The sequence below is a fragment of the Myxine glutinosa genome, chromosome 11 (genome assembly GCF_964187855.1).
Source record: "Myxine glutinosa chromosome 11, kmMyxGlut1.1, whole genome shotgun sequence".
In the NCBI taxonomy this organism is placed as follows: domain Eukaryota; kingdom Metazoa; phylum Chordata; class Myxini; order Myxiniformes; family Myxinidae; genus Myxine; species Myxine glutinosa.
Genome location: NC_136271.1, coordinates 138,001,966 through 138,029,837, shown reverse-complemented (window position 1 = coordinate 138,029,837; position 27,872 = coordinate 138,001,966). Strand labels below are relative to the sequence as shown.

The 27,872-nt window shown below is 46.3% G+C and overlaps 1 protein-coding gene across 1 annotated transcript in view; it reads right to left on the bottom strand.

Annotated features, from left to right (window-relative positions):
• LEMD3 (LEM domain containing 3) overlaps positions 1 to 27,872 on the bottom strand; it is a 58,094-nt gene that overhangs the window by 17,933 nt on the left and 12,289 nt on the right. The window contains exons 4-7 of the mRNA XM_068130929.2: positions 20,050 to 20,120; positions 11,091 to 11,167; positions 10,799 to 10,944; positions 156 to 257 (exon numbers count right to left, since the gene is read on the bottom strand). Of these exons, the coding sequence (XP_067987030.1) occupies positions 156 to 257; positions 10,799 to 10,944; positions 11,091 to 11,167; positions 20,050 to 20,120 (396 nt within the window). The remainder of the gene's footprint in view (positions 1 to 155; positions 258 to 10,798; positions 10,945 to 11,090; positions 11,168 to 20,049; positions 20,121 to 27,872) is intronic.

Here is a 27,872-nt window from a genome sequence, read left to right as displayed (position 1 = left end):
ATGTATATTGGGAATGAAATGTATTACAGTAAATATGGCTTTGCTGTCTATGGGGGAAAAAAACAACAATAATAATAATCGTGAAAATTACAATCCAAAACCAATTCTTAATAAATCAGATGTCAGTCAAGCAGCATGGGCTCCACATTGCATACCTGTAATCCTGCCCGCCATGTGATATACTTGCCAAACTTCCACTTCCTCTTTGCGCCACAGGTAGTGTATGAATGCCATCACAAACCACACAACAAATACACCTGCACACAACAAGAAAGTTTTCTACACTCAGCTTGAACCCAAGATACTGGCATTAGCATTTAGTACCACACACCTAATTAACTTATCCACTACAATCGAGTGGACTATGGGAGGAGAGCCACAGCTAACCTTAGCATTGGTGTAGGGGTAGAGCATTAAGGACACTAGGCCAAACAGCCAGACAAACAAAACACCCAAAACAGAGATGACAGCCAAACTTGGTTTGACTCGGCCTCAGCCTCAGCTCAGAAGGGCAACTCGCTGAGTTAGAGTTCACGACCTCAGTTTAGGTACAGCACTACACTCCCCTTACATGTTCATTCTGTATCGTGAGTACATCATGAGAAAATCAAACACAGATGACATCGAGGCTGGAGTCAGGATTGCAGGAAGACGCATCAACAATCTAAATTTCAATGCATGCTGATAACACTACTCTGTTGGCAGAAAGTAAAGAAGACTTGATAAAATGCTGCAAGCATTGAAGGAGGAAACTGAAAAAGTTGGTCTTTATTTGGAAACCAGAACGAGAATTAAAAAACACCCGTATGTGTTTTTATTTATTTATTCTGTCTCCGATGATGGGCTGGAGTGAGAGCTCAAAACGTAAGACTTTTAAAACTTTCGTCCCAGTGATCGATTTATTTTGCCCTCAAATATATATATATTGTTACGGACACGACTTTGATGTTAGGGTGGGCCGAGCGGAATGGCCGCCGTGTCCGCACAAGTTACCCGATTATACTCGAACGTTGCCGAGTCGCGCTACGCTGAATCAATGAAGGAAAAGGACACAACGGCTGGGACTAAAATGACACGACACCAAGGGTTCAGTTCTCAAGACCTCCGGAGGAGGTTATATTAGGGCGGAAGGTTAGATTACAGGAATGAGAGGGACAGCATAGAAAGACAGGCACTTAGACACACTTATCTTATTCCCTGACAGACGACAGATAAACAGGACAAAACTGACTCACACGGGGATTGATGGCAAGGAAAGGCAGAATCGATGGCTCCAGGTGCACCTGGGCTCAGGGCAGGATCGACCCGGTCCGGTCTAGAGATGCGGGGAGGTCGCAGCGCTCGGATGTGGTGATTGTCTTCTCAAGCTGGGGGCGCATCTGACGTCACATCCGGTAAGTCGCCGCGTATATCCGGCGGGGAGTGACACGCCCTCGGCTCGTTAGCTCCGCCCCAGATGGAATCGGCCCGTTGCTTCTCATTGGGTGCGTGCGGGGGGGTTACCGGCTCCGCCCTTGACGAGGGGCCGACAGGCAGCCCCTTCTTGGTAACCCCGTCGGCGCACATGGGTAATGGCGGCTAACCGAGCCGGAGTGAGGACGCACACTCCCCGCACGCCGCGCCCCTCTGTTGTTGTAGTTGTTGTTGTAGTTGTTGTAGTTGTAGTTGTAGTTGTTGTTGTTGTTGTTGTTTGGGGAAGAAGATGGGAGGAGGTATGGGAAGGTCCTAAACTCACTACTGGTGCCATATAATCACATTCTGGTGCAACGAAGAGTCAGAATTAATGGAAACGAGTCCTTAACTGACATAGACTAAGAATAACTAGCAAGATGTCCGAAAGTTGTCTACGTGAGATGCGGTGGACCTGGGCACGACATTTAATGGGGGAAAAAGGGGAAGGTCGGTTCTACAGAGTGTTATTTACAGGCAATGGGACTAGGGAATGGGGGATTGGGGATAGTTGGGGAGTATTGGGGAAATAGGGGAATATTTACAAGCGGATATGGAGGCCAAATGCCATATTCGCAACATTGCACCCTTCTCTACCCTCGGGGCGTCCCGACCCGATAAATTTTTACCTACTTTAGTGTGGCACGCAGATGTAGTTCCCTCTACTATTAACTCTACCCTGAGTGCGACAGTTTTACAGATATTCACAAATGAGTAAATATGTCCCCCTGCGACGTTGCACCCTTCTCCTCACAGAAACACACCCACAGGATAACCGAATCCGGAAAGAATTCGCAAACTAAACATACAGCCGGTAGGGAGCATTATTTACACGACTACGCTGCTATTTACACTACGATCCAGGACCTGTTTCTGGAGGAACACATGCAGATGTTACGCATAGAGAGAGCACGCATGCCAGCATCGATACACCAACCCACGAGTGCTCTGTGGCCTTACGGCCTTTAATAATGTGCAGAGCACCCCTTCCAAGCACCAAAAGCACCACCCCATCATGTACAGTCAGCACCATCCGGTGCACCAATAAAGTGTTTCTAAATCACCGGTGGTGTCGCAGCCGGCCGATGTTCTGCCGCTGGTCTTGCCTTCGTGTGGTGCACTTGGTGTTCTTGCCTCTTTCAAACAAAATAAAGAAAGGCGCCAACCGCGTCCATTTCTGTATTGTGGCCGTCAGGGGGCCAACTATTAGTGGTTCACCTGTTTGGCATAGGTGCCACGTTGACCCATAGGTCCTTCCACGGGTGGTGCTTGGCCGCAAAAGAACTGCGGTCCATTGTGGGTGGCCACAAACATTGCGGTCCATATGGTGTATCGATCCAAGCAGCAAGCAGCGAAAGTGCAGGCCCACAACTGCGGAGCCAGCACCTCTCTCTCCTCTCTCTCTGCCCCAAAGCCAGATCCTCGGAGGTGGGAGACAAAAGAAGCAGACAAGTGAGTAAGGTGGTAAGGGCGCAAAAGTGCACGCAGCACAAGGTAATGCACACATGGGAACCAGGTGAGACAGGTACGTTCCTACCGTACGCTCCCCCCCCCCCCCCCCCCCCCCACCAGGTAACCTACATGGCCCCTCCCTTACCCCTTACTGTATCCACAAAACACAACACTACCCATAAACATCTACTTTACAAATCAACAAACATCCCTACTGTCTTCCCCGTTCCTCCCATATACCAAATTCGTCTTCTCTCCCTCCTAACCAATCAAATTTGCCATTTTCAACTCAACATCATAATTTGCTATCACCAATTCATCAGTCCCTCCTAGGGAGGGAGAGATGGAATCACCCCAATGTCTCATCCACGTCGTGATGCGTCTCACAAATCCACACAGCAATTCTCATTTCCTGCACACAGAACAAAGAAAACACAGGTGTGGAGTCATCATCATCACCTCAGGTAAGTGGCTGCGTATGGTGCGACAGGTTCATCAATCCTAACTATTTCCTAAATGACTTTAACAACTTTACACTACCCGGGGTCTTTCTCCGGCCAAACCATTGGCCCTCTTACACTATGGGTTCTAAAAACCAATTCCCATTGGCCAAACTGTGGTGCTTTTCAATTTGGGGTCTCACTCCCCCGATTCATCTCCCGGTGCCCTCGCACAATTTCTGGGCCGCGGCGTGTACCTCTCCCAGCGGGTCTACCCACCTGCACACCTCCACCACTGCAGTTGCCTCCGAGCTTACCTGCTCCTTACCCTAACCTATCTACCTGGGGAAGGCCCTCTGGCGCTCTCCCCACTCGGTGCCCTCTCTGGCACTGGGCTGCCCGATCCACACCCGGGATCCTCAGGCACCCACTCACAACTACCGGCTCCCAGAGCCCACCTGCGGCCTCACCTGGCCGACATCCTCACAGTGGTGGAGTGCCAAACCAACTACACACACTAACAGGCTACACGCCCAGCCATTTCCACGACACTAATGCACCCATCCGCAATACCATTCTGCAACCCCGCACCACAGATGCCAATATCCAACCACAATTTACCTATACCCTCTACCTAACACTTACACTACCCGCCCCGGGTACTCGTGAAAGGGGTCCACTCTTCCCCCATCCACACCTTCGCACCATGCACACCACTCCGTACCACTTACTCCAACTCTCTCCACACACCTGTACCTGCACACCTGTGCTCTCACACCTGGTGCCACCTGCACCCTTCTCTCCCCAAGCGCATTCGCGCTGATCCACAACACTCATTACTCACACACTGTTCCACACACCTGTCCAGTTGCACACCTGTGCAATCACACCTGTTCAATTCTCACACACACGGCATCATCTCAGCTAACTACTCCCCTCTGAAACTTGCGCTTCCCAGTCGTCCCTTTAAACTATTGCGCTCCCTCGTCATTATCATCCACACTAATCTACCTGCGTCCCCACTACAGGTATCAGTCACTAACTAAACTTAACGTTACCTAATGTCATCTTCTAGGGCCCTATCAATATAACCTAACCCACCCGGGCTAGTTTTCACTGCCATACACCCCATAATCTATTGCTCCTTTGCCCCCACATGGGAAGGGTGGCAGGGATGCCAGCCTTACCCGCCGGGCCCATCGCTCACTACCAATTTTGCACATCAAATTTCAACAAATTAAAAATTTGCCAATCACTACCCATCATCTGCCAATCACTACTGCCAATCCCTTGCCAATCATCAAATTTTGTTTTCCTCTAATTCTGGGGCCAAAACACTAACCTCATCACACAGTCTACTCACTAATGCCTCTCGGTGCGCCAATTCCTGTCCAAAGCCCGGCTTCGTAAAGCCAAGCCATGAATGCGGGTTGTTTGGTGCCAGCGGCTGGATACGTTCCGCACTCGGTGCAGGGACGGGGGCTTACCCGGGCCGAGATCCCACGCACCATCTCGGCGTGGAGCCATCCAATGTCCCGATCTCGACCTGCCGGACTGCCTCAACAAAAAGTGGTCGCCATGACGACCCTTTCTATCGGGCTGCCTGCTCCGCCTAGTGGAGCACGGACGCGGCCGTTCAAAGCGAGGCCCAGCACGCACCGAGGGCCCGATTCGGCTAAAAGTCGCTCTAACCTCTAAACCGGTTACCGTCGATGCTTCACCTGGACGCTTACACCCCGCAGCCCGTTCCTTGCTCACACATCCACCCGTTTCCATGCTCCTCGTACCTTTCCTTACACACCCAGGTACACCCATTCCACTCACAGCCTTGGTCACACACCTGACCACCGAACACTTTGGCACACATTCGTTGGTAGCACACCTCACCAACACACCTCTTCGCACCCCCTCCTCTGTCACCTCCTCTGTGACAATCACAGGTGTGCTCTCATTCGCACACCCAACCACGTGCCTCGCCACCAACTCCAGCGTGCATTCCCACTCACGCTCTACCATTCCAGGTGTGCATCCTTCCATCCCAGGTGTACATCCTCGCTCACCTGTCACAACCGGCTCACTCTCCTTGTCACTCTCACTACTCTCACCTCCATTCTTGACAGCGCACTCACCCTTACTCTTGACAGCGCACTCTTTCCTCATGCACCCGTCCGTTACACACCTTTCTCGCGCACACTCTCCCGTTACACACCTTTCTCGCGCACACTCTCCCGTTACACCCTCTGTAACACTCACCACAGGCGTGCATTCTTCCTTGCCTTTGACAGCGCACTCTTTCCCCATGCACCTGTCCGTTACACACCTTTCTCGCGCACACTCTCCCGTTACACACCTTTCTCGCGCACACTCCTGCGCACACTCTCCCGTCACACCCTCTGTAACACTTACCACACCGCGCTTCCATGTGCTCCCTCGCGCACACGCTACGACCGACTCACTCTCGCCAGCACCCTCACTCCTTGGCACGCACTTTTTCCTCACACACCCCAGAGTCGGACTTTCTTGCACACCTCCTTTTTCGCACACCAGACCTGTCGCACACTTCACCAACGGCCTCTCACGAACACCCGGGTCTATCTCGACCCCCAAGCTTATTAAATCACCTGGCGCATCATACGCACGACCATATTGGTCACCACTTACACCGGGTCCTCTTTCTCTTCGCTTCTCCTCCATCACCTGCGAATCCCTCATCCGGTTAATGAGCACATCATCACGATCCGAACACAGACTTTGGACCAATTCTTTTACTTCCTCCTTTATCTCTTTCTTATCCTCTCTCCGTCGCTTTTTAATTTCGCTCACCCCTTCTTCCACTTCTTCTAATTTCTGCTTCACCTCCTTCATCTCCTCGTGCGCCCCTTTAAGTTCTTCCTCTAACTCCACTTTATTTTTTTCTATGTGCTCCCGCACCTCCCGCTCTTTAACCTCCATCACCTCTACCACTTTGTTCATTTTTTTCGTCAAGTCCTCATGTACCGTCTGACACTCTTTTTTAATTACCCCTACATCCTTTTTCATCTCCTTCTGCGTCGATTTTAACCCCTCTATTACCGCTGTGTTCTTCTTTACCTGTTCCCCCAACTCCTTTTGTCCCACTGTCAGTTGTTCTACTCCCAGCGTCAACTCCTCTATACCACTTTGCAATTTTACAGTCCCCTTTCTCACCTCCTTCTCCATGCGCTCCTTACAGTGCCTCACCTCCTCGCGCACTCCTCCGACCTCCTCACTCACACCTCTTCTGATCTCCTCTCCCATCACTTGCATCTCCTGCCCAGATGCCACCCTCATCTGCTCCATTTCCTCCCTATGAGCATCCAGTTTGGTTTCTACCCCCAATCTGACCCCCTCTATCTGCTGCCCCATTTGGTTAACTTCCCTTTCCGCTTGGTCCCTCATGTCCCTCAATTTGCCTTCCATCCTGTTTTCTAACCCCTCTAACCCATTTTTCACTCCCTCTATCTGATTCTCCTGGGCAGCCATTCTATTTTCTACCCCCATTAACCCCTTTTTCACCTCTTTTATCCCGTTGTCTAACCCCTCAAATTTGTCGTCTAACTTCCCAAATTTCTTGTCTAAACCCTTAAAATTATTGTCTAACCCCTCACCGGTTCCCCTCGCTTCGTCCCTCATTACCCCCATTTCGTTTCCCATTACCCCCATTTGGTTTCCCATTACCCCCATTTTGTTTCCCATTACCCCCAATTGGCCCTCCAATCGCTCACTCTGAGCCCTCATTTCCTCCCTCATTTGCTCGCTATTCTGGGCCATAAGGGCCTTCATTTGTATAAAAAAAAGGTCAAAATTTACCAGCGGCGCTACTACGGTCGCGGGCGTGGGCGCCGTGGCCATGTGCGAGGCGCTATTTCGCGCGTCTGCTACCCTCGCTGCTTCGCTCTCCTCGCGTCCCTCAATTTGGTCCTGGACCGACCCTGCCTCACTCTCCTCTACCGGACCCCAGCTGTCTTGATCCGCCATAGCGCGACCTTCAAAATTCGGGTTTTTATTTTCGTAAAACAAATTCAAATTTCGCCGTTATAATTTCGAGCGGGAAACGCGCTCCGGGTCGAATTCTACCTCCCCAACACCAATTGTTACCCTAGTGGTACAATTGGTGTTCCAAAATTTGGGCCTAATAAATTGAGTCCCGGGTCCGAATTCCACTCCTCGACACCAATTGTTACGGACACGACTTTGATGTTAGGGTGGGCCGAGCGGAATGGCCGCCGTGTCCGCACAAGTTACCCGATTATACTCGAACGTTGCCGAGTCGCGCTACGCTGAATCAATGAAGGAAAAGGACACAACGGCTGGGACTAAAATGACACGACACCAAGGGTTCAGTTCTCAAGACCTCCGGAGGAGGTTATATTAGGGCGGAAGGTTAGATTACAGGAATGAGAGGGACAGCATAGAAAGACAGGCACTTAGACACACTTATCTTATTCCCTGACAGACGACAGATAAACAGGACAAAACTGACTCACACGGGGATTGATGGCAAGGAAAGGCAGAATCGATGGCTCCAGGTGCACCTGGGCTCAGGGCAGGATCGACCCGGTCCGGTCTGGAGATGCGGGGAGGTCGCAGCGCTCGGATGTGGTGATTGTCTTCTCAAGCTGGGGGCGCATCTGACGTCACATCCGGTAAGTCGCCGCGTATATCCGGCGGGGAGTGACACGCCCTCGGCTCGTTAGCTCCGCCCCAGATGGAATCGGCCCGTTGCTTCTCATTGGGTGCGTGCGGGGGGGTTACCGGCTCCGCCCTTGACGAGGGGCCGACAGGCAGCCCCTTCTTGGTAACCCCGTCGGCGCACATGGGTAATGGCGGCTAACCGAGCCGGAGTGAGGACGCACACTCCCCGCACGCCGCGCCGCGCCCCTCTGTTGTTGTAGTTGTTGTTGTAGTTGTTGTAGTTGTTGTTTGGGGAAGAAGATGGGAGGAGGTATGGGAAGGTCCTAAACTCACTACTGGTGCCATATAATCACATTCTGGTGCAACGAAGAGTCAGAATTAATGGAAACGAGTCCTTAACTGACATAGACTAAGAATAACTAGCAAGATGTCCGAAAGTTGTCTACGTGAGATGCGGTGGACCTGGGCACGACATTTAATGGGGGAAAAAGGGGAAGGTCGGTTCTACAGAGTGTTATTTACAGGCAATGGGACTAGGGAATGGGGGATTGGGGATAGTTGGGGAGTATTGGGGAAATAGGGGAATATTTACAAGCGGATATGGAGGCCAAATGCCATATTCGCAACAATATATATATATACACTTGGTGGTTTATACCTGCTCCACCCTTCTTTTACCCACTCCTCCACCCATGGCATCCTTCCCAACCCACCCCCCCCCCCACCCCCCCCCCCCCCCCCCCACCCCAGTGATTTTTAACTGAATAAACATGTCGATGTGGATTGAAACAATGTGGCATTGATGTCGTGCAGACTTGATCAGCCAAATAGCCTCCTCCAATGTCAATGTTGCTTGTGCATCATTAGTGCAAAGTTACCCCCAGCCCTCTTCCCCCTACTCTCTCTCCCTCCCTCAAGGATAGGGTTTTTTTTAACCAATCCCTGCCTCAGGGCCTTCTGCCAATCGTCACCCCAGGCAATAAACAAATGTCTGCCTCTCTTGCTTTGACAGAAAGCTACCAGGAGGAGCCTGCCTAAGTTGGTGAAGTTCTCATCCACACCGCACAGCCCCGCTCAGACATACAAGGACAACACGAGATGAGACGACGTAACCAAGCCATATCTACATGCACAACTTCATCTCCTTCGCAGGCAACATTTTACATGGACTCCTTACCTGAAACAGTCTAATGCAAGAAAAGTTCTAAAAGTACACAAATATACGGCTAATTAATCCAAGTACTGCCACTCCCCCACAAACGTAACAGTATTGCACATACCCTTTCACCATCTTCATAATCATCATTGTTGTTGTTTTATGGCCGTTTCCATGCTTGCATGCATGTGTAAGCCCCCATTCACCTAATGGTTGCTTTCCAGAAAGCACGATCCGTTTGCTAGCCCTCTTGTTAGCCAAAATTTATATTCACATTCCAGGGATATGTCCCCATCAACCAATCTTTCCACTCTAACTGGTGCCACTTGTTTACCTGTGCAGACAGCACAATTAAAGACAGGAACCAACTGAAATCTATCCCCGGTACCACTACACCTCTTGTGCACCCAGCAGTTACAGTATTTACACAATATCAAATTGCTACCTACACTTCCTTTTTTTTTTTTCCTTTTTTTTTTTTCTCTCAACAGACAGCACAGGGTCACCTCCCCCTTTTTTCCACAGTTCCTTCTCCCACTCCACTAATCAGTGCTTTGCTTTTGTTGCATTCACTTTCAATTGTCTAACCTCCAAACCCTCCTTCCATATTGTATATTTCCCCATCACCTCTTCCACACTGTCAGCTATCAGCACTAAGTCATCAGCATACAGGAGCTCCCAAGGTAAGACTCCTCTAAGTTCCTGTGATATGGCCTCAAGTACCTTGATGAACAATATTAGGCTCAAGGCTGACCCCCTGGTGAACATCCACTTTCACTTCAAAGTCCTCACTCTGCACTCTATTTACCCTCACAGAAGTTTTTGATCCATCCTACATCGCCATGACTACCCTGACTAAAACATCCTCTACACTTACCTTTCTCATTTACCATTCCACCACTTCCCAAGGCAACCTGTCAAACACCTTCTCCAAATCCACAAATATAAAGTACAGCTGTCTCTTCTTCCCCTCTTCCTCCTGTATTTGCCCAATTATAAAAAGATTGCATCTAACATGCCCCTTCCTGGTATAAATTCAAATTACATTTCATGTATATTAATGCTCTGTCTTATCAATTTATCCATGACTCTCTCTACCACTCTCATTCCATGGTCCAGCAGCTTCAAACCCACATAATTACCCCTGATTAAGGCATCAACCTTCCCTTTATAAATATCCACTATTACACTCATCTCTGCGACAATACCAGAGCTGCCCACCGCTTTACCATTCCTCATTTCATTGAGGGCTTCCTTCACCCATTCATTCTTTATCTGAGGTGGTGGACCCCAAACTATCCCTATTCCATGGGAACTCCTCATTTAGCAGGCACTCATACCAGCTCCTTCAGGCATTTCTAACTTTCCCATGGTCAACCAATAGATTTCAGTAAATACAATCTCGAAAAAGATAACGATGTGTACAACTGAGAAGCCCATCTCCGGGCATTTCATAAATTCACAAGGCCATCTTTCGGACTGAATGGAAAAGACAAAAATCTAGAAAAACATAAAATTAAAGCACGATGGTGGATGAAGTAAATTTCAAAGCCTCGTGCTCAAAAATGTTGAACACCGAGTAAGATTACAGCTCGATATCTGCTGGAAGAGAGAGCAATAATGCAGGAAGATGCAGTAAGAGCCCCACCGACGAGGAAGAGCAGCACCTTCCTCAGCACAGAGATGCAGGCTCGCCATATGCGACAGGACAAAGACATGCGTGGGTGCGTCGACTCCAAGAAGCGCACTTCAGTTACATTTCTTACGCCAACATCATTCTTTTCTCCGATGAGTCTGTGTATGAGCAAAAAAAGAAAATAAACGAAATAAGAACTTCCATCCAGCCAACGAACTTCTTCCGGAATTATTACATAATCACAAGTCTTCAAGAAAAGAACAAAACATCAAATGTCCCCTTGGGCCAAAAAGACCAACGTTACCTCATTCCAAGGTCAGAAGTGCTGTTGATGATTCTCAGCAGCGAGTCGTTAAATGACTTGTACTTCAGGTTCTTCGCCTGGAAACAACACAAATCCAGTAATCCTCAGCTGAGGTTGCAACTCAGACAACAGTTTGGGATTTTGGATTGCAAAGTACTCCAGTGGACCTCAGCTAAATCACATATGGCTAAATTTCAACACATTTGCACTTCATCATTCTGAAGAAGTCTTTCAAGATAACACCCATAAAAGTAGTAATTAGTGCAGCAAAAGGTTACTGGGCCTTCATTATACCCAGACCTATTGATGTAACGTGTTTACCACAAGGAATCGTGGGATACATCTAGGTTCCGTTTATTTCAATATTATGTTGGACTCGTTTTAAAAGAGACATCAGTGGTGCGATTTCCACGATTGTTCCGTGATTGCCAACAATGAACCAGGTTATCTGTGAAGATGGCTATGAACAAAACCTGCAGAAAAAATATATGCAGGATTTGCCTATCTAACCTTCTCGGCTCACAGATGCTGTTGTTATCAAGTCAATCCTGTTAATTTCAGCTTCATGTGAAAACGATGTTACATTTGTGGTGTAAGGGCAGCAGCTCAATAAGGCCTTAACCACTGTTTGGTTTCAGGTAGATTCTTAGAACATTTAGACTGTGTATCAATTATATGTGGTTAAGGCAAGGTGTCCTCAGTACTGCCAAAAAACCGGCAATGTACAATTTAGATAACAGCTAGGGTAAGGCATCCTGTCTTACTTAACCTGTTCTCCCCTGTGAACCGGTTAGGAAGAGGTGTTAGACGGCAATGTTAGATGGTTAAAATTCCTTATTTTTTTATTATTTTTTTTGAGGAGGAATATTTAATCAGAGATGATAAAATGAGGTGGTGGCATGTGACTGCAGGTGGTGACCATAGGGTGACAACGGTCCCAACCTGAGGGGAATCCCAAGCCCCCCCTTCCCCCCACCCAACCCATCTGCCAGCAGCAAATAGCTCCTTTCCTGTGTACTCACTTGAGGGGGTCACCACACTCACCTTCCTTGGCCTTTACATAGCCACCAGGGGTATTCCCTACCCCATGACCAACAGAACCCCTTACAGCAATGGCTGAAGTAAACAGAAGCGAGGCATGGTGGGGCCCCACAATTTTCTCCTCGAATGCACCGAATCCCCACAAGCAGACCACCATTTCCCCACCCACACAATATCTCTCCTCGGCTGCCAAACCAAGCACTTGCCGGCACCACGAATCCACATTATGCCAGGCAAGCCTCCACACTTGCGAGCAAACCCAAACTTATTAGGGAGGTAATTTCCCCCTGTCAAACTGAGGATGGCCGACATACCCTCCCACCCCCACCTCCTCCAAGCTTCCTACCAATACCCCCAGGCACTCCCACCCTGCCCCCGCCCCCCAAAACGTATGCACCCTCAACCATTCCCCCCTCCCCCCATCATCCCACGAGCAGCCCTCTCCTGTATTTTCAGAAATTATGTACAAAACTACAGATATGGTCAGGCCCCCTGGGGATTCCAACAGGGGCCGTGACCACACCCTCATCCAGGTGATTATGCTAAATGACCGCACTCCTACCAGGTGGAACTAAATGATGCACATTTGCATAGAGAATTATGGTGCTCTCCCAACCCTGAACCCTCTAAAATCTATAAATGATACACCCAGAGTACAACCAACAGTTTTCAACTCATTCCGTTCAGTGGTTCAGAATTTCAAAGAAGTCCAACAAACACACAAACAAACACAAACGCTTATCAAACTAGAGAGTTCATAGAACACGGCACCACATGCAGTGTTACTTCAATCTACCATATAAAACACAGTTTGTGTGTTTGTACAGATGTCTGTCCCCCTTCATCAGGGTAGGTTTTAATGGCCAATCTTTTAACACAAATGTGTGTTCACTACGGTCTATTTTTGAGGATAAAACAAACTTGAAAAACATTTTCCATAAAAGAGCAATTATGTCTTTTCTATTGTAATTGTAGACTGTGGCTTGCAAATCGAGCCTCAAAGGTGGTGTACAGAAGGGTTTTTTTTTTTTTTAAATAACATTAAATACAAGGAGCAGGGAGGTGAAATTCACTGCACGTGATTGTACACGATGTGCAACTCACGCAGAGTAAAACGAGTGTTCATTTACGTCTATGATGTCTAATAAATAACGAAGATACAAGCACACCTGACACGAGGCCGAGGCTTCAGACTGCCATGCTCACGAGGCTGTTCCATTGAACAAAACTGTTACAACCTGTCATTTTTTATGGGCTTTTTATTTTGAACTCAACTGGACTATGTCCAGCTGAGTTTTTGTCGACACCCAGTGTCCGTCGTCCGTCTGTCGTCCATCTGTCGTCCGTCTGTCGTCCGTCCGTCGTCTGTCTGTCGTCTGTCTGTCGTCCGTCTGTAAACAATTCGACGTCTACGCTCTAAAAGTCACAAATATTGATTAAATTTGATGAAACTTGTTATGCAGCATCTTTAAGACGAACTAGTTTGGGATTGCATTTGGGCGTTGCACGCCCCAAAATGGTCGCGGCAGGGCGGCCATATTGAAAAATCAATTTTTGTCAATCTGGTACTTCCTAATGTAGCTAGAAGGCTGAAACATGGTGTGTAGACAGTATGTAACAAACCTCAACACATATAATAAATTCAAATCTGAAATCTGAGAAAAGTTATTGTTGTTTTACTTTTCATGCCTCACTTAAAACTCAATTTTTTCTAGTTTCCTGTTTAAACATGAGATACCTTCAACGTTACTTACCTCTTTAACACATATAAACTATATAGTTTGTGGTTCTATTATGCATATTCTAACCATATTGATATAGACCAGTTGAGTTCAGGTTCCCTGGAACCTCTAGTTTTACCAGCTTTAATATAACTAGTACACCCGCTCACTATGGGAGCGCTGGGGGAGTCATGTTATTATCCTGGATTATTAATTATTATTACTATGACTTGCGTTAGATCAGGTCATTCTTCATAGCAGGCGCAACATCTTTACTTAAACCCTTTCAAGTCATTGACACATTCAGACCACAACTTCCACCATACCATTCATGCACACTTGAGTATGCTCTGGGTGGGCTTCTACTTATTTAAGGTATGGTTTATACTGTAGCTTTAGTAAATTGAGGAAAACCATTAGTTTGGTACTTAGAGGTAAAATGACTTTATAACGTAAGGGTGAATGACTTTAACCCTTTGAGTATGGGATTTTTTTTTTAATATATAAATGCCCCCGGTACGGGATTAATTTTGGCCAGAGTAACTATAAACAATCTCCAGGCAGTAATTCAGTGTATAAATTCAATGCAACCACGTACTGACGATCTATTATAGGTATAGTCGATGACGTGTAGTAACGTCATCCGTACACAAAACTTTTTCGTGGGTTGCGGCACTGGACATCATCCGTACTCAAAGGGTTAAATGAGCATGTTCTCTAATAGGTCAGCGACTTAATAACGGGGACATAATAACAATGTTAAACGGGGTGATGTTAAGTGAGGACATACTGTACTGCAGAACTGGAGGTTATTGGAAGTATTACGACAGGTGATTTGTGTTCTACAGTCTTCAAGTACAGTAAACCCTTAAAATTTGCGGGTTTGAATATCGAAAGCAACCTCTATATATCTATTTAGTTATGTCAGGGCTTAATTTCGATCATTTGTGGTTTTTGAGCAGAGATATTTCTTGTGCACCGATAATGAAATGGCACCAAAATGCAAAAATGATAGACAAAAGTGATCGTTTTAATTTTATTAAATTTGCTGCTTTACGGAGCTGCAGAACAATTTATAAAAGAAACAAATTGACAAATTACAAAGGAGAATGATTTATTTAAGAGATTAATAGGGGAGGAATGGTGAGGGCGAGGGGGGGAAGTTTAATCACTTTTGCATTTTTTTTTGTAACCTGCTTCAATGCAGCAGTAGGCTGCATCCTCATGCATCGTAAAGCTGATTTATATTTAATTTACATGATTATTTCAATTGTGATGCATTCATTTTTGGCTGCCAATGACCTTGCTCTATATTTCCTCAAAGCCCAGGAAGCTAACTAACCCCCTTATTCCCAAAGGGAATTGGTTTTAACTATCATGGTTTTGAATAGCATTAGCACGTCATTTTCAAGGAATGTACCGCCGCAATATTTAAGGGTTTACTGTGTACAATTAAATTTGAACAAGAGGGAGAATTGCTTTGCAATACATGTTAGTCAGGTTCACTGTGTATTTTCGTTGGTTTTTCTTGGAGATTTGCAAAACTATACTTTTTTGGAAACTTTATAGTATAACCAATCGGAAAAGTGATGTTTTCATTTGCATGGAAGGTGCCATGGCGGCCATCTTGGATTTTCAAAATGGCCGCGCTAAAAATTGATATTTCTCAATATCTTGGCTTCTAGATGACCTAGGGTCTTGATTTTAACAGCTAAACATACATTTTCTGGGGCAAGGAATCCAATCGTACCGAGTAAAATAAGCTAAAATAATCATAGAGCCAAATATTATGTTGACGAATGTTTTATTCTGTAGTACAAAGAAGATAACCTGCATGGAGAGTTGTGAATTTCAGGAATAGGTAACCTCAAGCATTAATTTTAGGGCAACCTCTTGGATGCTATATGTACCTGGACTTCAGCTAAAAATCAGCTTGAATATCATGGCGTAGGAGAACATATCAGATCAAGTATTTATATAGGGACTAATCGATTACAGCGTCTCTGACAATAAACACGTTTACACATCGTCATCACTCTCATCAGACAACATCACATCGTGGGAGTCCTCATCGTTCTGGCACTGGGTGCTGCACTGACAGAGGTCTGTGCATGTTAAGTTCTTTGATCTGCAAGAACATCTGGAAGATGAACAGTCTGCCTTGCATTGACATCTAACCATCTCGATGATGGCCTTGGGGGCTGGGAAGACCTCAGTTGTGGTGGGCTTGACCTGACCATCTGTGTCCTTGTAGAAGCCACTTTGCAGTGGATCCAGGAACTCCTGCTCAGGGATACTTGCCTGACCCCATACTCTGGCCTGGATGTGGACTCTGAGGATGTGCTGCTTGAGAGCCCCAAGGGTAGGAGGAAGTTTGTCACTTTCTGCCATGTGCTTACAGAAGAGATGCCATCGTAGCTCTGGGATCGTCTCGATGTGAATGCCCTTTGGTGAGTATGCAGCACATACAAATGTAGATAATGTAGAGAGCATATCTTCAGTCACCTCAGTGGCATCTTCTCACATCTGCAGAGACTTGATGACATCTTGATGACATTTGATGTAGACTTGCAGCCATGTTGCCTTGCCTATTCTAGAAAATCTCCCAGTATTGTCTGCCCCCGTGAATGCATGGAAGGCGGGCAAAGCCTTCGCTCTTTCGGGACCTAGAGCTGTCCATATTGGCTCTACTTGGACAACTCCAGATGTCATCGAAATTGATGTGTTTCTCAGCAAGAGGTCATAATTTGCTATGACCAGCACTAGTACGTCTGTGTCTGGAGAGAAGAACATCAACTCTGCATCACGTGGGTTCCGATGTGATGCCAGCACTGCCTGTTGGATCATCAGTGTGTCTGCTTCTTCGTGATTGTTGTCCTGAAAGAGGAGCTCGCTGTTGCTCCTAGTGCGTCCTGAAGCAGATGTGATGACCAGCTTTGACGAGTCTATGTTGCACTCAAGGGTTTTTGCTGCCAGATACTCGGTCAGATCAGCCTTTGTTTTGTCATGGGAAAGGAACCGGCTCATTGGAATGTGTTTGATGTTGGTGTCATCTCTGACCTGATATTTGATTGAATCCTTTCCTTGCCTCCTTTTCTCCCTTGTGGTACTCTTCAGGGAGTCAGCCTTGTAGGTATCGAACACGAGAATAATCTCGTCATATTCTCTGGTTAGAGACATCAGTCTCCCATTGAAGCAGTCACTGAGATCTTTGACTGTCACTAAGGTGGCTGGTTTCTTGGTGAGCTTCTGCACAACCACCATCCCGTCCACCACTGCAATTTTCCGACATGCATGAGGAGGTTCACTGGATGTGAAGTCCATGGTTTCTACATCTTCTGCATTTGGGTGCAGAGCACTTGCAGCTTGCATGGCTGCTGATCATCATGGGGGGGTTCTGCTTGTGGCAACTTCCCCAGGAGGTGGATTAACTTTGATTTGTCAGTACATGGCAGCATTGCCCCATTTGGAGCGAAGAGTGCTCTCGGTGTCAAAGTGAACTCATAGTTCCCAATTGCATGTTTCTGGTCGATGTCTCGGTTTGACCTGGCCAGGACCATCAGCCGTCCATAGAGATCCTTGGTCTCTTTCAGATCTACAGTCTTGTCTCGGAGTTTCACAGTGGCTTTCCTGTTCCCCGACATGAACATTTTGTTGTTGTGTTTTTTCACTGGTGCCCAGAGGCTTTGTCCCCATTGATTATCTCTGACACATAGTCTTCATAGAGCTGCTGACCAGTGACATCAATGTTCAAGATTGATGGAACATACTCCTGTGGGATGTAGGCATGTGTGATCAGATTGTGCAACTGGTCACCTTCTGTGGCAAATGGATTGCCATGACTGAGTATGGCAGCCTTGATTTTGTCGATTGCATCATGGTCCTTCTTGACTGCACTTGGTCCCAGGTCATGATGCACTGTGACCTTCCCAGCTTCCACATGAAACTGACCCTTGAATTCTCTCGACAGGCATGATAGTTCTGGTGTGGCCATGAAGAATCTCTGTCTAGCATTGGCATTGTTAGAGATGCCAATCAGTCCAGAGCGAACCTTCATCAGTTTGTTGATATGTTCGCATGTGTAGTCTGCACCAATCGCTACAAAGGGAATCTCGTTCTTGGTGACTGATATGTTGCCTGCTGCAAGTTCCCTCCAGGTGTCTGGGTGGTTGGTTCTCAGGTCATACATGTCTGCGATGTAGCGGGGCCAGAGCCGCTTGTACTTGATGCGGTCGAAGGCAAAGAATAGCTTGCTCAGTGCTTCTCCAGCTTCGAGATGCAGCACCAGATCACCATTCCGAGATGCTGCCACGAAGAACAGGATCGTTTCGACTCGGTGTAGGTAGTTCATCATGGATTTGAACATGGCGTTCTTGGATCTCTGTTCCTCCCAGTCCTGGAATGTCTTCACCACATCAGCAGTGGCAAAGGCCTGAAGGAGGTTGCAGTTGGCTTGTTTCACTGATTCGGCCTTCATGGATTTGTTCCCCTCACGGCAGGCAGTTTCTACTTCTTCTGTGGCAACCAAACAAACGTCTTTCAGTTGTGGATTGTCTCTGAAGAACTCCTCCAGTGCCATCTCATACAGTGCTACATATGAATAGATGTGAGCACGGAGAGCGCGCTTGTAATGCGTGCATTTCAGGATTTGCCTGGTCGTGGCAGAACCATAGACATCACCCTCCATCCTCGCTGGACCAGTTGCAACGGTAGTTGTCACTACATCACTAGGTGGCACTGCAATCACATTACTGCACATCTTATGATTAGTGTGGAGTTTATAATAGGACCAAGCATCATAATAGTGATGTAACAAGTGTAATGGTCTAATGGACAGTGGAAACACGATAGATGTATATCAAACTATGGAAAAAATAGTAGGACAAAAGGCATAACTGACCGTAACTAGTCTAGGGATGGGTATATGCCATTTTACTTGGTACGATTGGATTCCTTGCCCCTGAAAATGTAGGTTTAGCTGTTAAAATCAAGACCCTAGGTATTCTAGAAGCCGAGCTATTGAGAAATATCAATTTTTAGCGCGGCCATTTTGAAAATCCAAGATGGCCGCCATGGAACCTTCCGTGCAAATGAAAACATCACTTTTCCGATTAGTTATACAATAAACTTTCCAGAAATGTATAGTTTTGCAAATCTCCAAAGAAAACCAACGAACTTAACAATCTGAACATAGTGAACCTGACTATGTCCTCTACTGGTGATATTTTCTAAGTCCAAAAAGTAACTCCATGAAATCTAATATCTAATAACTCCATGAAATAATCTAATAACTCCATGAAAAATTGGTGAAATGTACCAAAACTCAAACTTGTTCAGTAACTTATCATAACAAAGCCATGTACAAAGTTTCAGTTGAATATGTTAAAGTGTATGGGAAAAGAAGTCTGCAAAACCACAGGTGGGATGGAGACGGACAGACAGACAGGAGAGCAAACAAACCATCCGGTGAAGCCATAGATGTAAAAGTCATAAATAAATCAATTCCAGGTTTTACCACCATTTTTTGCAATCTATTGCACCACCTTATCTAACACATTCAATTAGTCATTTGTGCCTGTGTCCTGTATTTATGACATCTTTAAAAGCAGTACGTTTCCTGTTTGGAATTATTTTCAATTTTGTTAGACTGCCAGGCAAACAGATAGAATAAAAATATTATCTCACTCTTCTCTGCGCATGTGCGATTGGGATGAATTCAGAGCCAAAGTATTGTAATATGAAAGACTGGGTTTCCTATTCCTGTTCCGATTAATGTTCAAAATACAACATTCGATTTAAATTAATTGTTCCTGATCATAAATTGATAAGACGGGTGGACATAAACCATTTACTCAAACCCGCTTTTCGCTTCACGTTAATGGGGGAATGATATACATATGGTACGATTCTCCAATACAACATCCACATCATCCTTGAACCACTCAAATATAATGCAAGTAACATACACTCAAGGCTGGAAAACTGTTACAGTAATACCATGGAATTATGGGAATAATTAGTTTAGTCATCATTTGCAGCTACACATCCAAACTCATTGCTTTGATGAAACATACACAGACATACAATAGAAAATAATCTTTAAGTTCTTATAGTTATTTTTACTACCCAGAGTAAAGTTGCATCAATAATCTTGAAAGGCCTCAGAAAGCTCCTGAAAAGTTTTTTAAAATACCTACAAGGATGAAGTCTCGAGCATCCTCCAGGGATATTCTGCGGGTGTGAGCACGATCGCCGCAGTCATAATCTCCTGTGCAGATGTCATCACACCATGAGCTACATATTACTATTTGTTAGTCGTATATTACCACTTCGTACCATTATGATTACTCTACCATTTACTATATATGCACAATACATTACAATGTCATTGTTACATCACACTAAAATTTGACAATCCTCTGTAGGGTATGTATGCACATACAGTTGAGTGCAAAAGTACACAAGTCCACTTAAATCAATGCCAAACTTTCTCAAAATATTGAATACTAGTGGGGTCACCCTTGGGAATCCCACGGGCATGGACGTGTGTGACATTTCGACATATTGAGTTAGATGCTGCACCTGCATATTCAGTTTTACAAACTGGTTACTGGCAATTTATCAGATCCACAAATGATGTCATCTACACTGACGTTCCACAACCTATGGGTCGCGACCCAAAAGGATTTTCAATGGGACGCACGATCGTTTCAGAAATCGTGGGAAAAAAAATTTCGACGATTTACTTCTCCCGACTGAACAGAACAGAGATCAAATGAACGCCGACACAAACTTTATAGTGTGGACTCTTCTATCGCGCTGTACCGATGTACCGCGATGTACTGCGCGTGCATCCGGTCAGTCAGATCATACGTTTAGTTTCCGACACGCGAATGTCCATTGCTTTTCATTCTAAAGATTGAGCTGTGAGCGTAAGGTACTCGCCATGGCTAGAAAGTATCAGCCTGTGTTCCTGAACTATGGGTTCACCTTGAATATGGATAAGCACAATGTTCATCGACCACAGTGTGTGATATGCCTTAACGTGTTGGCCAACGAGTCCCTCAGGCCCCAAAAGCTGAAACGGCACCTCGAGAAGAAACATGGAGATCATGTCAAGTCGCGGGAGCTTTTTCTCCGGAAAGAACGCGAGATGAACAACAGCAAGTCAGTAATGAGTTCGGCTGTTTTTCCGTCGAAGGGACTGACCAAAGCCAGCTACCTGGTGGCGGAGAAGATAGCCAATAGTTAGGGAATTTTAGCAAATTGTATTGACCATCTGTGAAAAAATTGCTTACCAAAAAATTTCTTCACTAACGTATTCATCTAGGTGTCTACTAACACCTATCAATTAGTGCAAACCCAAATCCTTGTGGAAAATTCTGGGGAGCCAATCAAAGTTCGGGTGCTCAGAGGGCCTGCGCGAAAAAAATCGGAAAATTAACTTTTGCCAATATTGACTTGTGGGATGTCTAACTAGGGGTTTTTTGGGGTGCTGAATCGATTCCAACCATTATTTTTGAGAAAAAAACACTCCATGATCATATAAAATGTATTTTATTGACATTTTTAACAGAACTGTGCTCAATGGAAATGTTGCTTCGTCAGCTTTTACAACCTTATTCATCAAACTCCCCAGTATCTTCCTCACTCCTCTTGTCATCCAGCTGGTTTATGTTCAGGCAAGAGTTACCATGACAGATGCCGCAAGCAGAAATACACTTGACTCCTTGCTTTTTACAGCAGCACCTGAGTGAGCTGCAGTCCCCCGCACAGTTGCAGCTGGCAAACGTCAGGAGGTAGTCTGGTGCAATGGGGTCTGTAGAAGGGACTGGTGCATATCCTTGCTCAGTGAGTTGCCATCCATAGTCCCGGGCATCCAACGATGGACTTTGCAGCATCAGCCAGTCTCTAGTCTGGAGGTAAGCTCGGAGAGAGTGCTGTGCTGCAGCTCCTGTTGTCGGGGGGGAGTTTCTCAGGTTTTATGCTCCCAGTAGCAGCTCGCTTGTTGAAGATGTCGAATCTCAAGTCTTCCAAGTCTTTGGAGGATTTCACATGGAACATGAGCTTGAAAAGATCACAGCCTGCTTTAATGATATCACCTTTCTCAGCTCGGATGTCCATAAACACGTCCATTGCCCTCTCTGCTTCATCAGTCTTGCAGAGCCTGCTTAGCAAAGTTGGTTTGCTAAACCCAAAAATTGCAGACACTGTATCGCAGCCAGAGAAGCTGTGCAAGAAGATGAGATACCTCTGGTATATCTCTGGGAGGGCCTCCCGGATCTTTCCGACATCGTAAGATGTTTCTTTGGCTGTCGTGAGGAAGATCGGATGGTCTGCAACATGATGAATCAGCATAACCAGGACGTCTGTGTCCTCAGCCCTCACCTCGACAGGGAACTCTCTTGCCTCATCTAGAGCTGCGCGGACGATGGAGGTGTCGGCATCATCGGAGCATTGCTGTACACTGATTCCATTCCTACTAAATGTCTCAGCAAGGAGCAGAACGAGCTGGGCTTTGTTTTTCTTGTTATCGAGGAACTTTTCTCTTGCAATGATGATTTTGAGATCCAGACGAATCTGAATGTCTCAGCATGCATTCTTTGTTCGTCTCAAGTGGTCATTGTCCTTGGTGGAGCTGCCATATCCATCAAAGACCACCGTTATCCGGAGGCGATGGCTCCCCATGGACTTCACAAACCGGAGGTAGCTCTCGGCAACATCCTTCCAAGTAAGGTTAGTCTCCCACTTGACATTGTGCAGGAGCCACCCACCATCAACCACAAGGCTTGTGCAGGGGGGTTGTTCGACAGGTGCCACACATGCCTTCAGGGACCTTGCTATGGCAGCCTTGTCTGGCTTTCGCAACTTTTGATTTTTGTCAAACAGAGACCGGTTTTGGCGTCAACTCAAAGCGCAGAGCTTCTTTGGTCTTGACTTCACGCTCACTGATGACAATGAGGCAGTTGAATAGTTTCAGTGAGTCAATGACCAGCTTCTCGCCATTGACTTTGGGTCCAGATCTGAGGCTTGCAAGTGATTTGACCTTGTGTTTGGTTACCATTGCATCCACAACAGTTTTCCCATCCATCTTAGCCTGTATGGCTCTGCCAATTTCTTCTGCTTGATCAGCGTTGACTTGGTCTTCGGGAGTGCTGCTGAACCCAGTTGAGAAGGACACCAGAGTCTTCTTGTCCCGTGTGGCATCGAAAGGGTTGACTTCCTCCAACCACCCAACTATGGTGTTGACAGCATCGTTATCTCTCTTCATTTGGGCTCTTTTAACGTCGGTGTGGACAGGTACCCCACATTTGACCATGCTTCTTTCTAGCTCTTGGTGAATGAACGAGAAGTGGTTCAGAGTCTGAACCCAAGACTTATGAGAAGACTCATTCCGAAAGCGGCCTCCGTTTAGACCACCGGAGGATTTTGCCTCACGCATGAGTGTGGTTTCATATCAATATCAATTCATATCATTTGCCTATCATATCAATATTTTACGGCCAGGGATTCATTTTTCCTCAAATCTAATGGTTGGAATCAATTCAGCACCCCAAAAAACCTCTAGTTAGACATCCCACAAGTCAATATTGGCAAAAGTTAATTTTCCGATTTTTTCGCGCAGGCCCTCTGAGCACCCGAACTTTGATTGGCTCCCCAGAATTTTCCACAAGGATTTGGGTTTGCACTAATTGATAGGTGTTAGTAGACATCTAGATGAATACGTTAGTGAAGAAATTTTTTGGTAAGCAATTTTTTCACAGATGGTCAATACAATTTGCTAAAATTCCCTAACTACAAAGAAAATTTGCATATCGGGTTTTTTCAGTAAAAGTTATTCTTGTTTTGTTTATCAGTTCATGTTACATTTTAAGTTCATCATCTATTCACGATGAAGATTAAAATAAAAATCAAACACCTTATCTTGGCATGTCACTTTAATTAATTAAAGTTTTATTCTATTTCACAAAAGATACACCGCCAATGAATGTTGTGAGATTCGTCTTCATCTTCATCATCTTCTCCATCTTCATCATCATCTTCATCTTCTTCATTAAATCTTCATCCGGATTCATCGTAGGGGCGGTTTCATCTCTTCCGAAGCTGCTAACAAGGCAGGGAGTTTACGCCTGATTGGCTGACAATAATATCAAGTGGGCGGTGTCTGTGATCGAAGTCGCTGCTCATTCTCAAGGGGGGCGTGGTCTCTCGCTCTCTCTCTCTCTCTCCTCATGGTCGTGGAGATCCGTACAAAATAACAACAAAATAAGGACAGTGTTTGGTACGATTGTCGTCACTTTGCTTTATTGTTCAATTACGAATTGTACTACTGTACAAAGATGATGAACCGAACCCTTACCAAAATATTAACGTCATAAGCAATCGATATTTCCGTGACGGTTTGTGTGGGGGGGGGGGGGGGTTTGATGGGTCGCGACTGGATGCCTGGGTTATTTATTGGGTCCTGGGCTAAAAAGGTTGCGAAACGCAGATCTACACAATGTATTTACTTTTGATAACATGTGAATGCATGTGCACATGGGAAATACAGTTTGAAATGTGTCATTACATCTCATGTAAAATGTGACATCAAGAGTTCAAATCCTCTCCCTCCCTGCCGCCATCACGCACACTGCACCAGTGAGTGGATCACCCACAGGGGAGTGGGTCACCCACAGGGGAGTGGGTCACCCACAGGGGAGTGGGTCACCCACAGGGGAGTGGATCACCCACAGGGGAGTGGATCACCCACAGGGGAGTGGATCACCCACAGGGGAGTGGATCACCCACAGGGGAGTGGATCACCCACAGGGGAGTGGATCACCCACAGGGGAGTGGGACACCCACAGGGGAGTGGGACACCCACAGGGGAGTGGGACACACACAGGGGAGTGGGACACACACAGGGGAGTGGGACACACACAGGGGAGTGGGACACACACAGGGGAGTGGGACACACACAGGGGAGTGGGACACACACAGGGGAGTGGGACACACACAGGGGAGTGGGACACACACACACACACACACACACACACACACACACACACACACACACACACACACACACACACACACACACACACCTCGTTTTTTTATTTCTGTTCCTCACAATTCTGTGTCTCTCTTAGTCACACACACACACACGTGAGTGGGACACACACACACACACACACACACACACACACACACACACACACACACGTGAGTGGGACACACACACACACACACACACACGGTGGAGTGGGACACACACACACACACACACGGTGGAGTGGGACACACACACACACACGGTGGAGTGGGACACACACACACACACGGTGGAGTGGGACACACACACACACGGTGGAGTGGGACACACACACACGGTGGAGTGGGACACACACACACGGTGGAGTGGGACACACACACACGGTGGAGTGGGACACACACACACGGTGGAGTGGGACACACACACACGGTGGAGTGGGACACACACACACACACACGGTGGAGTGGGACACACACACACACACGGTGGAGTGGGACACACACACACACGGTGGAGTGGGACACACACACACACGGTGGAGTGGGACACACACACACACGGTGGAGTGGGACACACACACACACGGTGGAGTGGGACACACACACACACGGTGGAGTGGGACACACACACACGGTGGAGTGGGACACACACACACACACGGTGGAGTGGGACACACACACACGGTGGAGTGGGACACACACACACACGGTGGAGTGGGACACACACACACACGGTGGAGTGGGACACACACACACACACACACACACACACACACGGTGGAGTGGGTCACACACAGACACACATATGGGGGGGGGGGGGGAGGGGGGGAATGGGTCATACACAGAAACACACACACAGGGGGGGAATGGGTCACACACAGACACACGGGGGGGGGGGGGGGGAAGTGACACACAGACACACACAGAAGGGGTGGGGGGAAGTGACACACAGACACACACCAAGGGTGTGTTACAGAGCAAACCATTCTTAAAGAAAAATATATAGATTCGGATGGGGATGTGCACGCACACATACAGTGCATTCAGAAAGTATTCAGACCCCTTCACTTTTTTCTCATTGTTATGTTGCAGCCTTATGCTGAAATCGTTTAAATTCATTTTTTCCCTCATCAATCTGCACTCAATACCCCATAATGACAAAGAGAAAACAGGATTTTAGAAAGTTTTGCAAATTTATTAAAAATAAAAAACTGAAATATCACATTTACAAAAGTATTCAGACCCTTTGCTATGACACTTGAAATTTAGCTCAGGTGCCTCTCATTTCTCTTGATCATCTTTGAGATGTTCCTACACCTTGATTGGTGTCCACCTGTGGTAAATTCAATTGATTAGACATGATTTGGAAAGGCACACACCTGTCTATATAAGGTCTCACAGCTGACAACGCATATCAGAGCAAAAACCAAGCCATGAGGTCGAAGGAACTGCCTACAGAGCTCAGAGACAGGATTGTGTCGAGGCACAGAATTGGGGAAGCCTACAAAAACATTTTTGCTGCATTGAAAGTTCCCAAGAGCACAGTGGCCTCCACAGTTCTTATATGGAAGAAGTTTGGAACAACCAGGACTCTTCCTAGAGCTGGCCGCCCGGCCAAACTGAGCAATCGGGGGAGAAGGGCCTTGGTAAGAGAGGTGACCAAGAACCCGATGGTCACTCTGGCTGAGCCCCAGAGATCCTGTGTGGACATGGGAGAAACTTCCAGAAGGACAACCATCACTGCAACACTCCACCGATCTGGGCTTTATAGCAGAGTGGCTAGATGGAAGCCTCTCCTCAGTGAAAGACACATGAAAGCCCACAGAATCTTGTTTCTCACAGTCTGAGAGTCCTTTAGGTGCTTTTTTGCAAACTCCAAGTGGGCTTGCATGTGTCTTTGAGCTTGGTTTGTTTACCAAAGTTCAATATGAAAAATTCAAACTTTATAGACTTCCAGCTCAAAATATTTCCCTGGCCTTCCTTACGAGTAGAGGTAGTTATAAAATAACTTACAACTTCATTTCCTTTCGCGTCTTGATGTTCAAACATGATCTCAACATAAAATAAATGCAGATTATCAAAATTTTGTTTCACTTGTGGATCTTCATAAGTGACTTTTGCTTAGGCTTTAAAATGCTGGAAAATTATTACCTCTGTCACCAAAGGTGGATGGAGGTTATGTTTTCACCCCTGTCTGTCAGTCTGTTTGTGAACAAGATATCTCAAAAAGTTGTGAACGGATTCGGACGAAATTTGACAGAGAGGTAGCGTATGTGACAAGGACGAAATATTAGATTTTGGTGAAGATCTGGATTCGGATCCAGCTCGTAGAATTTTATAAGTGATTCTTCACCATTGGGAGATAGGGCCAAATATGATACATAGCAGGATATCTCAAAAGGTTGTGGACAGATTTGGATGAAACTTGGTGGAGAGGTTGCGTGTGTGACTAGGACTAATCGATTCGATTTTGGTGAAGATCTGACTATGGATTCGGATATTAGAGTTATTTAATTTATTTAAGTGATCCTTCACCATTGAGAGATAGGGCTAAAACCAATATATAGCAGGATATCTCAAAAATGTATGGATGGATTTGGACGAAACTTGGTGGAGAGGATGTGTTTGTGACAAAGAAGAATCGAATCAATTTTGGTGAAGATCCAGATCCGGATCCGGCTCGTAGAATTTTTTCAATGATTCTTCATCATTGGGAGATATGGCCAAAAACAATATATATAGCAGGATATCTCAAAAAGTTGTGGACGGATGATTTTGATGAAATGCGATTCTGTAGTGATTTTCTGGTCTATTCTAGGATACAAAACGTAAACTGTTCACCTGGCGGAGGTATGCTCTCTACTGAGTGCCGTTCTAGTTACCCTCGCCAGAGAAGAGGGTATTGCATTTGAGTCCGTTTGTTTGTCTGTCTGTTTGTCTGTTTGTCCGCACAGAATAAATATGATTTTCTCTGCAACTGTTGGTC